Source organism: Arachis ipaensis, chromosome B10, assembly GCF_059453495.1.
Source record: "Arachis ipaensis isolate K30076 ecotype BB chromosome B10, ASM5945349v1, whole genome shotgun sequence".
Taxonomy (NCBI): Eukaryota; Viridiplantae; Streptophyta; class Magnoliopsida; order Fabales; family Fabaceae; genus Arachis; species Arachis ipaensis.
In genome coordinates this window covers 147,698,519-147,710,487 of record NC_142435.1, presented here as the reverse complement: position 1 = coordinate 147,710,487, position 11,969 = coordinate 147,698,519, and the positions used below count along the sequence as shown (strand labels likewise).

General features: G+C 32.7%; 1 protein-coding gene across 2 annotated transcripts; it reads right to left on the bottom strand.

The window, feature by feature from the left end:
* Window positions 1-2,105: 2,105 nt before the first annotated feature.
* Window positions 2,106-9,254, bottom strand: RIN2 (RPM1 interacting protein 2). 2 transcript variants are annotated; one of them, XM_088486026.1, is made up of 12 exons: window positions 9,071-9,254; window positions 8,772-8,849; window positions 7,145-7,231; window positions 6,924-7,045; window positions 5,904-6,000; window positions 5,687-5,792; window positions 4,445-4,602; window positions 4,206-4,343; window positions 4,051-4,118; window positions 3,737-3,967; window positions 2,595-2,973; window positions 2,106-2,465 (listed from the first exon to the last, which is right to left on the bottom strand). In XM_088486026.1, exons 2-12 carry the CDS (start codon window positions 8,844-8,846, stop codon window positions 2,409-2,411), a joined length of 1,518 nt encoding a protein of 505 aa, XP_088342152.1. In that variant the 5' UTR covers window positions 8,847-8,849; window positions 9,071-9,254; the 3' UTR covers window positions 2,106-2,408. The 2 variants fall into 2 exon arrangements, with proteins under 2 accessions (XP_088342152.1, XP_088342151.1); XM_088486025.1 differs by having other exon boundaries at window positions 8,982-9,238.
* Window positions 9,255-11,969: the final 2,715 nt, after the last annotated feature.

Here is an 11,969-nt window from a genome sequence, read left to right as displayed (position 1 = left end):
TAAAAATATTTTTTTAAAGTGATTTAAAAAAAAAAACAAATTGAAAAATAAAAATAATTTGATATTTGAAAATCTTATGTAAAAGTATTTTTTATCTATTAATATTTTTTGACACAATATAAAAATATCTTTTTTGTTTATTTATTATGTTAAAACAATTCTCTATTAAAGTAAAAATATCCTTTTAAAAAAAATTATAATTTTTAAAAAAAAAATTAAAAAAATTTATCAAACATCCTAAAATTTTTAAAATGATAATTTTCTAGTGATTTTTTTTCTCACCACCTTAGTTTAATTAATCACAAATGGTTAAGGAATATGAAAAAAAATTCTCTTAAGTGAGAAAAAAATTATAAAATGACAAAGTACATAGTTAATCACCATTAATGCTCTTCCAACTGCTGTTTTTTAGACATTATTGTGGCTTTCTTCTTCTGATTTATGCCCACGCTCTCTAGTTCCAGAAACTATCCTTCATTGTTTGCGTGATTATCTTTGGCAAACTTTACAGCTTAATGATGTTCACTGTTCATCCTTTAAACAGTAGATATTTGAATGGAAAAATATCAATGCTACTTTTTTTTCTCTAGTCTTTGGTAGATTTGGGAAGACAGGAATAATGATGTTTTCAATCTTATGAATTCTTGGCCTTTTAATAAAGTGCTATCATTAATCTCAGCATCTGATAAGGAATTAAAGTCTTTGTTTACTAAGTTTAACGGTGTCCATTTATCTTGCCCGAGCTCATCTTGGTCTCCTCCTCCTGGGGGGATGTTTAAGATTAACAGTGATGCTAATATCCATGGCGATTGTGCTGGCTTTGGCTGTATTATCAGAAACTCGAATGGTGCCTGACAAGGTGGTTGTATTGGGGTTCTGCCGCTAGGAACGGATCTTCGTTGTGAGCTTTTTGCTATTTGGAGGGGATTACTTTTGGCTTGGAAGGCAGGGTACAGGCAGATTTCTTGTGAGACAGACTGTTTGGAAGCTTTTCTCCTAGTCCAAGACCGTTTTATTAATATCCAAAGTGCTGATCATAATTTGGTTTCTAAAATTCATGATATTTTGACTTGGAATTGGAGAGCTGATGTCAAGATAATTCAGAGATCAACCAACCATGTTGCGGATGTTATGGCAAAGTTTGGCAGTGAATAATATCTCCCAAACTGAGTTGTTGGAGCCTTAGGAGGAGCTTCGCGTCTTACTTACAAGGGACTTAGCTGCTGGTTTTTAGGAGGCCTTCCTCTCCCTTTTGTTTCCTTTGTTTTCTTTGTTTTCCTTTCCAAAAAAATCACCATTAAGTGGTAAGAAAAATATTCTTTTAGTAAAAAAGATCTTATTTTAAATTTGTGTGCTTGGTAAATTTTTTAAGCAAAATTTTAAAAAATATTAAAAAAAAAGACATTTTTAAAAAAAATATAATTCTCATAATTTTTTTTTAAAAATATTTTTTTTTTATGTAAAAAAAAGATGTTTTAACATAATAAATATACAAATTGGTACTTTGTTTTTATTGTACTCAGACATAATCGATAGTTAAAAGCATAACTTTTATGAAACATCCAAATGCAAAATTAATTTTATTTTTTTAAAATATATTTTAAAAAATGTCACTTAAAAAAGATCTTTTAGAAGTAAATCCAAACAAACCTTAAATTTGTAACTTCTATAATGAGAATTACTATCTTGATTTGAAGGTAAATTACACTCTTACTTTCTTCTCTGCTAACTATCCTCTTGATTCTTGAGTTGCAGACATTGTCAAATGAATGACAACAACTATCTATGTGCCTGAAAACTTTGTTCTCGTAGCATGACTTTACAATATTTTCTTGCCATCCTAGTAGCTTTTCTATTCACATATTATTTATTTATTTTTAACAAACAGACACAATACATCAATATTACTCTCTCTTTTTTATTCTTTAAAAAGATACTGCATAATCTAGTGGGAGATTGAGGGTTAATACCGGAAAGGACATTTAGACACCAAATCTCTCCGATTCCTCTTTAAATATAGTAAATATATAGTAGATTATTATTATTATTATTATTATTATTATTATATTCCGATGTCTTGCCCATTGAAATTCAGTTAAAACAGATTACTGTTTAAGGATATTCTGTCTCTGCCAGGATTAAACGGTAAGAAAAATTACAGCATCCTCAGTGGTACATCAGCCTTAAAATTGAGAGAGAACTTGCGCAACACATGAACATATACCACATTTATTTTGCTACAAATCCAGGATGAACACATTTCCTCAACTATCTTTGGATAACAGGTTAAATTTGCTAATAATATATACATAAAATGAAGCCTGTGCCACTCTAGGGACATTTCAAGAGCAACATCTTGAAGTTCCACTTGATTCTTCAAAATCCTTGATGTCAAATACCATTATACATTACATTTGAAGAAGATTATTCACAGTAACTGTGACAGAGTTTGTTCTCTGCAAGTCCTGCAGTATCAAACTAACTGTCATTTTGTATGCTCATACAAGTCTTTACACAATTGGAAATTATTTCATGATGCAATCACATAATATATTGCCCCCAATAAAAAGAAAAGACAAATGAAAGAAAAATACCTGGAATATTATGTCATCTGGAATATGAGGTAAAACCTCCCGAACAGTTTCGGCCATAGCAAGAATATTAGCCATATTATCATTTGCAGATTGCGAACCAGTTCTTCTATGTAAGCTACCTGATCCTCCTGACGGCCTCTCACCTACAGAAACGGTAGGATTACTAGAAGAAGCCTGGGAGGGATTAATAGGCCAGAGGCTCCAGGAAGCATCTTCAAAGGCACCCTGGGCATAGGTTTCTCCCACAGATGTTAGCTGCCTCATCATCATTTGAACTCTTCCTAATCCAACCGTTCTGATTGTTGTAGATGATGGACCAGCTCCATCAATACCCTGATTTGGCCAAGAATGCAACCAGCCTGAGTCCAGTCCTGCACCCCTAAATAAGTAAAACTTAACTCAGCAAAAAGTAGTGCATCATACACCGAGTTTGTAAGTAAAAACTAAAAAGGATTATGAACCATTATTTTCCTTTTTATGCATAATATCCAAAACTAAAAAGGATTATGAACCATTATTTTCCTTTTTATTCTCCCCTCGAACATTCTCTCTCCTATTAGTTCCAAAACTCATCCTCACCTATACTTTACTCAATAACAATTATGTCCCCCTTGACACCAGCCCACTCTCTACCCTTCCTAACAGGTACATAACGTTACATGGGACTGGGAATTACTAACGATACTAATATCTGGGGCCATAAAGAATTTATATCATTTTGTCTTCTGCATGATAAATTCTTTGAAAAAATATTGTATAAAAAAAATTATAGTAATATTATAACAAAAAATAGGGAGCTTCAATATTCTAAATGAATGCATCCATTAACACAGATTTAACAGTTCAGAACTCGCACTTTAACAATAAGGATTTTGCTAAGTGAAACTTGTTATGAATAAAAAAAAATAGTTTTCTTATTTTTTTTTTAAAAAAAAAAGAGAAAACAACTTTTTGACGTTTTGTGCATTTAATATCATTGAAAAGATCAGAACCTTCTCTTTTCTATTATAAAAAAATTACTTTTGCATTCTCAACAAGTATCTTAAGAGACTTATTAGTTATTAGCAAAACCCTAACAATAAATAACAGCCAGAAGTAACAGAGATATAGAAGACCACAAAGCACTGAGTGAAGATATAAACCTCCAAGGGACATTGTCTGCCGAGTTTGGTATATGATTGGGATACAATACTGCAGGCATGGTATTTCTAGCAGAGTTTTGCCGATCCAGTCCTGCATTTGTATTGCGTACCAGTTGCTCGTCACTAGATATTCCCCCAACATTGGAGCTTGTTTCATTTTCTGACCGGCCTGGGAAAAGAGGCTTTCGGCATGTGGGACAAGTATACATTTCAGTCAGGCCTTGATCCAACCTGAAATCAATTTAGCAAACAATAGTATCTAGCAAAACTCAACCAAATATAAAACAGAAAAAAAAAATTCAACCAAAGCATACCAGGATCTCAAACATGCAAGATGGAAAAGGTGATTGCAGTTTAACCTTTTTGCCTTAGCCATGGATTCCTAACATTAACCCACAAAAAAATGCCATTAACATGTATAACCAAAACAAAGATAACCCCAAGAGTAAGAGGTGACAAATTCGCATACTCTACAAATAGCGCATTCATCATCGTATGCTCTTAACTCCGCATCTGTCGCATCAGGAAGAGCAGCATTAAGTGCTCCTAGAGCTATCCTTAACCTATGAAAGCTTTTAATACGATTTATAATTGCACCAAGCAATGCCTGATCAAAACAAGACAAACAGATACAAAAAGAATTATTTGTAAATGTCTGTTATATTTTCATAAGTAGAATTGATACAGGATTAAGAATTACATATTTACCCGTATGTTTAGGAACAACACTGCGTCTACTAGATGAAAAGCCATCCCATGAAGACGCCATATGTACAGGTAATGGCCAAGTGCCATTAAAAATGTTGCCATATCGAGGAAAAACCCGAAGTTCCGAATAAGAGTTCCCTTCCATTCCAGTAAGACACCTGCAGATGCACCACTTAATAAGGAAACTAGAACTACATTCACAAAAAACAAAAAGTTGAAAGGTAAACAATATATATTCAAGAAGGAAAATACAATAAGGACAAAAAAATTTCACAATAACAGGACTATTTTACCTATTTCAACCATTTATATGGACAGCAACAACAATAAAAAATAAAAATAAGAAATAGAACTAGGTATTCTGAACCAGAGGAAATAAAAAAATATAAAATATAAAATGAATGAGATAGTGGAGGCAAGACATATCCATCAACTCTAATTAAGATAAAAGAGGTGTCAGGTGCCTAGAAGTTAGTAAGGTGTATGTAAGGGAGGGATAAATATGAAAAAAAAAATATCATTTTCACTCCTCTGAGTGCATATTTCTGAGATAAAACCTCCACCACAAAGGGTTAAATTGGCCACATCCAAATGGTCACTTTTTATTTCAAAAGATAGTGTTTCACGAATATGCACTTTCAACAGCCACATTCCCAAATCCAGTCCCATAACCTGATACATCTCCCTCTTCCAGCTCCACTCCTTCATCCACATCCCATGCCACCAGTCCTACCTCCTCTGTACCCATTCCAACTACATCCACACCTATCTCAAATCTCCTCTCCTTCATCTCAGTCCTCTTCTAATGACATCTGTAGCAATGTGCCATATACACCATGGTTTGGCCTACCTGATTGGAGAATAATTCTCGCACATTTGATGATAGATTTTCAAAAGCAAGTTTCTGTGAGACAGGGTTACTCTTCGACCCATTTGCCAGTGTCTGTCCTTGTACAGATCATCATAATGATTGGTCTCCTATTAGTGAAAAAGCAAAATATTCTTGTTCGGACAAAGTGGTAACATTAATGCTTTGTTATCATAAACAATAAAATAAGGAAAAGCAAGGTGCAGAAGATACCAACTTAATAACATTGCAAATTAGTCATATAATTAGAACATCCAAGATGTGAGTCAGAGATCCAATATTTTGTTTAAAATAGAAAGAAGCAAATTCGGGATGACTGCAATCATGTTGATGCATTATTAGAAGTTTAAAGATCAAATTTAAATCAAAACTACCTGCTGTTAGTGTATTAAACAGTTTAGGCATTTGGCAATCACTGCTGTTGCAAGCTGAATGAGGAAGCCATATGTCAAGGAACTGAAATCCATGCACCAAAATGGCCTACATTACGAAATGCACAAAACAGTATCATTACACCAATAGCCACTGCAAACATCAGAAACTAGACAAGTGAATCCCAAATCTGTTGTGATACATACTAAGTAGTAATACCTGTAGGGTCTCAAAAGCAATACTTAATGGCTCAAAGAATAGTAACAGATGCAGAGAGGACGGATCGCTTCTATATACTGACACACAAAACCTTATCCTAGGAGATTTAAAAAAAAAAAGCGTCAGGAGCATTCTTAAAGCAATAAAATTACAATAATGATGTTAATAGTACTTGGTTTAGCATTCGTGGAAATTAAATCTAAAATGGCTCTAAGGGCAGAATAATCATACTACAAATCCAAACAAGAAAAGCATGAACTGTAGATTGTTGGCTCCACAGAAATATATATTAGAGACTAGAACCAGGATTTTATCACAATGCAAATCCAAGAAGCAACATTAAAAATAATATATATATAAAACCTGCAGTAAAGATTCACTCCTCCTATTCATAACCAAATTCTCCTAGTAGAGTTTCCCTTGTAACAAAATTTAAATTAACCTTCAGTTGTAACATTCTATCAATTCCTACTACAACCGACCCAACTATTACTGATTCATCCCCCACTTTCCTTTTTCTTAATGGTTAATAAGAGATTCCCTATCCGTATGTTACATCCTTGAAACATAGAACTAACACCTTCAACCAAGCATTCCATAGTCTATTATGCCTCAACAAAAAAGAAACATGAGCAGTCAAAGCATGGCAAAGAGTACAAAATATGGAGATGCTGATGGATCTGTCAAAAGATGCAGCATAGGAAATTCATAATCACAATAACGATCAACTCTACCAAGGTACTCTGCCATGATTACCTACCAAGAGGAACGCATGAATGACTTTAGATTTGACAAACAATTGAGCAATTCATGCAAGTTAATTTTCCATTTATATAATCAATTAAATGTAAAATGCTGTCCTCACGCCTCAAATGCCTCATTGCTACCAATACCCTCCTAATAACAAGGGTGTTAAAGAACCAACATTCTTGTAATGAACGTTAATCATGACAATCATCACAACCATGGTGATACTATGAACAAGAATAACGTTCTAGAGGTGCAGAAAGAAAAGAATACCAGAAAACATCAATGAAGAAAACGAATAACAATGCTGAATATACACGAAGATATGTCCAAGGTGTCACAGATGGAGATGCATTCAGCCGCTCCAAACGATCTCTAGCCAAAGCTTGAAACATCTAAGCAACATAACAAGTGAATGACATTCTGTTTTGGTTTGCATTTAACAAAAGTCAATGCACTTATTTATATTTCATCTCTGATAAAACAGACCATACCTTTAAAGAACAGAGCACAGTCAACCATGTTGACCAAAGACCAGCCTGATATATTGTCGGTGGCACAATCAGTGGTAGAAATGTCCCCTGTTCATCCACCATCATGAATAAATAACACTTAAGCAGTGATAGATATAAGACTTATCAAGTTCTCACAATTCGTAAGTTATATAAATGCTTTTCATAATGTGGGTAGCGCAATTCAACTACCTCCATATTGTCACAATCTGATATTGGAACAATTTGAGTCTAAAGAAATAGCTAGCACTAATTACGTATTTTTCAAACTATGCCCGTTCTTATTTAAACCACAAACCTATGCAAGGTGCAGCAGTTAAAATTGGTGTCGACACTTGACAGCATATACACTGTTGACTTAATGCAGAATGCTAAAAAAATGGACAGAGTGAAAAAAGGGATAAACACAACATTGAGCTCAAGTCCTCTAGACAATGGAAACTAGGTTCACAGAGAAAGCGACACATACTCGGAACCTCAACCTCCTTTTTGGATCCTCCACAAAAGCCATAACTTTCACGGCATCAAAAACTACACTCTCCCATCCATCACAACCATGGGTAGATTTTCCATGTCCATTGCTGATGTTCACCAATGACCCCTGTTAGTCACACTACCGCGAGTCACAACTACCCCTGTTAGTCCTACTACCTCAACCTAGTCCTATCACCAACTAACTTTCTCATTCCCGTTTTTGCCATATGTAAGTTTCTTTTTCTATTTCCACGACTTGACTAGCAGGCGTCCCTTACACTATTGTTTCATGTGCGAAATACCACTCTAATATTATCTCAAACTTTGCCCCAATATAATTGGTTTACCCATCATCTTTACTACTTTGTCAAATCAAGATTCTCCTTTTCCTGGATCTTCAAAGGTGGTTCCACTCCATTAACTATATCCCCTTACCATTTTCTTAGCAAACTGGTTATTGAATCTCCCACGATAAAATCCCTTTCAGGTTTGAGATGATCATCCTCTCCAATCCTTTTTGTCTTTGCCTCCTCTACAACCTTCTTGACTTCAAAATTGTAAGACATATTTCTTTCATGTTCAATTCACTTCGTCCTACATGTGATGCTTTTCTTTTCATCAAACCTCCATTGTATTTCATAATCCAATCAAAAGCTACAACCTCACATCAACTAGAAATCGAGGACTGTGACACTTCAAACATTGATACAAACCATAAGTCTAGTCATCTAGAGCATCTACCACTAGTAGTACCATCTCAAATTATGAAGTTCCTTCATGCTCCACCTAGATGGACCACGTATAAGAAAAAACCCTATTCTTCAAATACTAGAATGTTCTTCCCGTGCCAAAAACTCCAATTCTGCCCCCTCACTCCCACATTCCATCTTATTCATATCTATGTAGGGATCCAAACATCGGGATTCTAACACCAATTAGTAGGAGCCTAGTATTCACTCAAGTATCAATGGAAAGAAAATTTTGTATTTATGCTAACGGAGGAGTTGAAATCTAATGAAGAATTCAACCTTCGGATCATCTATACAAACATGAAAATCTAAAACAAAGGAACAATTCGATGCATATCATAACAACACAATTCGTAAGCTGAATAAACAGAGAGAATCTGAATAACCTTGTAAATAATATAATTAACGAGTCGTTCAATTAGTTTACGAGTTTCAGAAGAATACAACTCCGTGAAGAACATAGCCTGCAAGTAACAACAACAACAACAAAAAAAAAGTCAGAAACAAAAAAAAAATCACCGACGAAATCAGACACAGCGTAACAGCATCGATTAGTTATAGAAATGAAATAAAAAGATGAATTAATCATAACTGACCATCACAAAATTGAGGAACTAAGTACGGAGTGGGAAGTAGAGATGGAATTAGGAGCGAAATTGAGTTAGCGAGGGAAAAGAGGATTGACCTAAACTGAAGGCAGTGGCCACGGCATACACCGAATGTGTTGATATTCAAAGAAAGAAGGAAGGAAAGAAAGGAGGAAGCTCACGATCTTTGCTTCAGAGGAGAGGATGCTTATTGCGTATTTGTTTTATCATATTTACAATTTAGTCCTCGAGAGGAAAAAAATGAGTGTAATTACCCAACTCAATCTATAAATTTTAAAAGCAGATATTTTTATTAAGGGTTAGGGACGCAGTTTTGGATTTTTAGGCCAGGACTGTTTTTTCATTCTCACACACGTGAACACTGAACTATTATGTGTGTGAGTTCATGTGCCAATTCAATATTTTTTATTAGTGAATTCTATTAAAAAATAAGTTAAATTTTAATTTGGTCGTTAAAATTTGGTTTGATGCTCAAAATGACCTCTACAACAGAATTTTTAAATTCGTAATCGTGGTTTCCACTTGTCTCTGTAATCATCTCCTCACTGGAATGCTAATCTAGCACAATTGCATGACATGGTGAACATTATACGGCACATTGGTTTCGCGCCCAAACCTTTAGAAAACCACGTAATGAAAGGATTTTCTTGATGTTTTGCAATTTATGATAGTCGTAGTGGAAAAAAAGAGTTTTAACCCACAAAAAACTGAAACGACATGGTTTCCAGAGGGTTTGGGTGCAAATCCAATGCATCGTCGTTTAAGTAGGGTCCACTATATCATGTAATTGCGTCAGATTCCACGGTGACGAAAATGATCGCAGGGGCAAACCGGAGCCACAATTGTAAATTTAGGGGTTCTAATTAGGGTCAACAAAATTGTGAGGGTCATTTTGAACATTGAATTAAATTTCAGGGTCAAATTAAGATTTAACTCATCAAAAAATTGACCGAAGACTATTATATATTTGATAAAAAAAATATTAAAAATTAATTTAAATATTAATTTACGTATACATATATAAAATTATTTTATACTAACACTATATCAAAATTAAATTCTTATATTAAATCTGGGAATACTTAATATTACTAGCACTTGCTACTATTCTAAGAAAATAAAAATCTAAACATTAAAAAAAAAACAAGTAAAAGAAGAAACTGACCTTGAGACAAAGATTGATAAGAATGAAAACATTGATGAAGCAATTCGCCAACAACCCAATGGTGGTGGAAAAATCAAAAGGCAACTCATCAATCTTGGTATTATTACTATTAATATTATTATTATTATTATTTTCTAAGTTAATTATTCCATCAGAAATGAGTTTGTATAGTGAAAATTCTGAGCAGAAGTGCAAAGCAATAAAGCTTAACACTGTAGAAACCCCAGAAATTGCTATGATCCTCAAAGCCATTGGTATTATAACACACCATAATGCACCATTTCAAAATCAACTTATTATTAAAACACACCATCACTATTTCTCACAATTTTTATTTCCAACATAGCTCTCCATATATATATACAACCTATTAGAAAGAAAAGGAAAAAAAAAATAGTTAGCTACAATAATGCTACACTTTTTTTAATTAAAAAAAATTGCAAAGTTGAAGAAGAAACTAATTTCAAATTTTTGCAGCCAAATCAAATGTTACATTTTCTAACATTCACGTATGCATTTTTGGAGAAAAGAAAAAAAAAATAGGGAAACTAATTCACCTTCCTCGTCAATATATTATAGCACATCTTCTATTTTAATTTCGAGGTTTCTAAAAAGATTATTGAATTTTTCATAACATATAAATAAATAAATCTAAGAAACCAAATCTTAGAACTTTTCTCACAATAAACAAAACCCAAATCAATTGAAAACATCACAAGGTAATTGATGATGAGGAAAACAAATTTTTTACCCAAAATGGATAAATTCATAACCACTATTCTGGTAAATTAACAAAATGAACAGGGAAAGAACCTGATTAAATTGATCTATAGGATGACAGTGTGGAAATGAGGTTTGGGGTTTCTTCGATTAGCATTCACATCAAGATAGATCTAGGGGAGAATAAATTTTTCAGAGAAAAAAAAAATAGAACTATTAGATGATCATAGGAATATAATATTTTTTAAGATTTCAAAAGCTACATAACAAGTAATTAATGAGTAATACTCATGCCAAATATGCCAAATATGGAGCCATTTTGGATTATCTAAGAGATTTTTTATTTAAATATAAAATAAATATATGATTTTTCAATTCGGACATATATGGAGAAAATTATGTTATAGATAAAATAAAAATTAAAGTAACAACTCACATATAATATATTTTTTAAAAGAGTTCAATTAAGGAGTTAAATTTTTTTAGTCAATATTAATCAACTTTTTTTAAATTCTAAATCATAAATTTTAATTCTATACTTAAAATTAAAAAATAATTTTTAAATAAAAAATTGAATAAATCATCATTTTTAATTGATTTGGTTTTAATATTACCGTCTATGTTATTTTAATTTTCATCCTCTAAAGTAATAATGTTAGTAAAGTGGTAAAGTGATACTTTAATTACCTTTAAATTTATAACATTTATTATATATGAATCTTACTATCTTAATCCAATGGTGATTAATAGTGTACTTTTTTCTCTAAAATGACAATATAACTTTAGAGGAGTTCCTTTTCTTCCTATATCAAGTCATTTTGAGGTGGCTATATTGTCTTTGATTTTAAATTTTTCTATCATACAGTCTTTTTTTTTTAACGAGATAACAATTATATTAATTTTCCAATTTCATTTGATGATCTAATTGATCATTCAATTTTAAAATTGATAAAGAAGGTGCTTTAGTTTTAAATGATGAATAAACCAATTTGAATTGGTAGAGTGGTTAGCTCACTTATTCGCTTAAGTAATCTCCCTTTGTACATACAACGATTTATTGGCCAATGACAGATTCTCAAATAGAGTTTAGA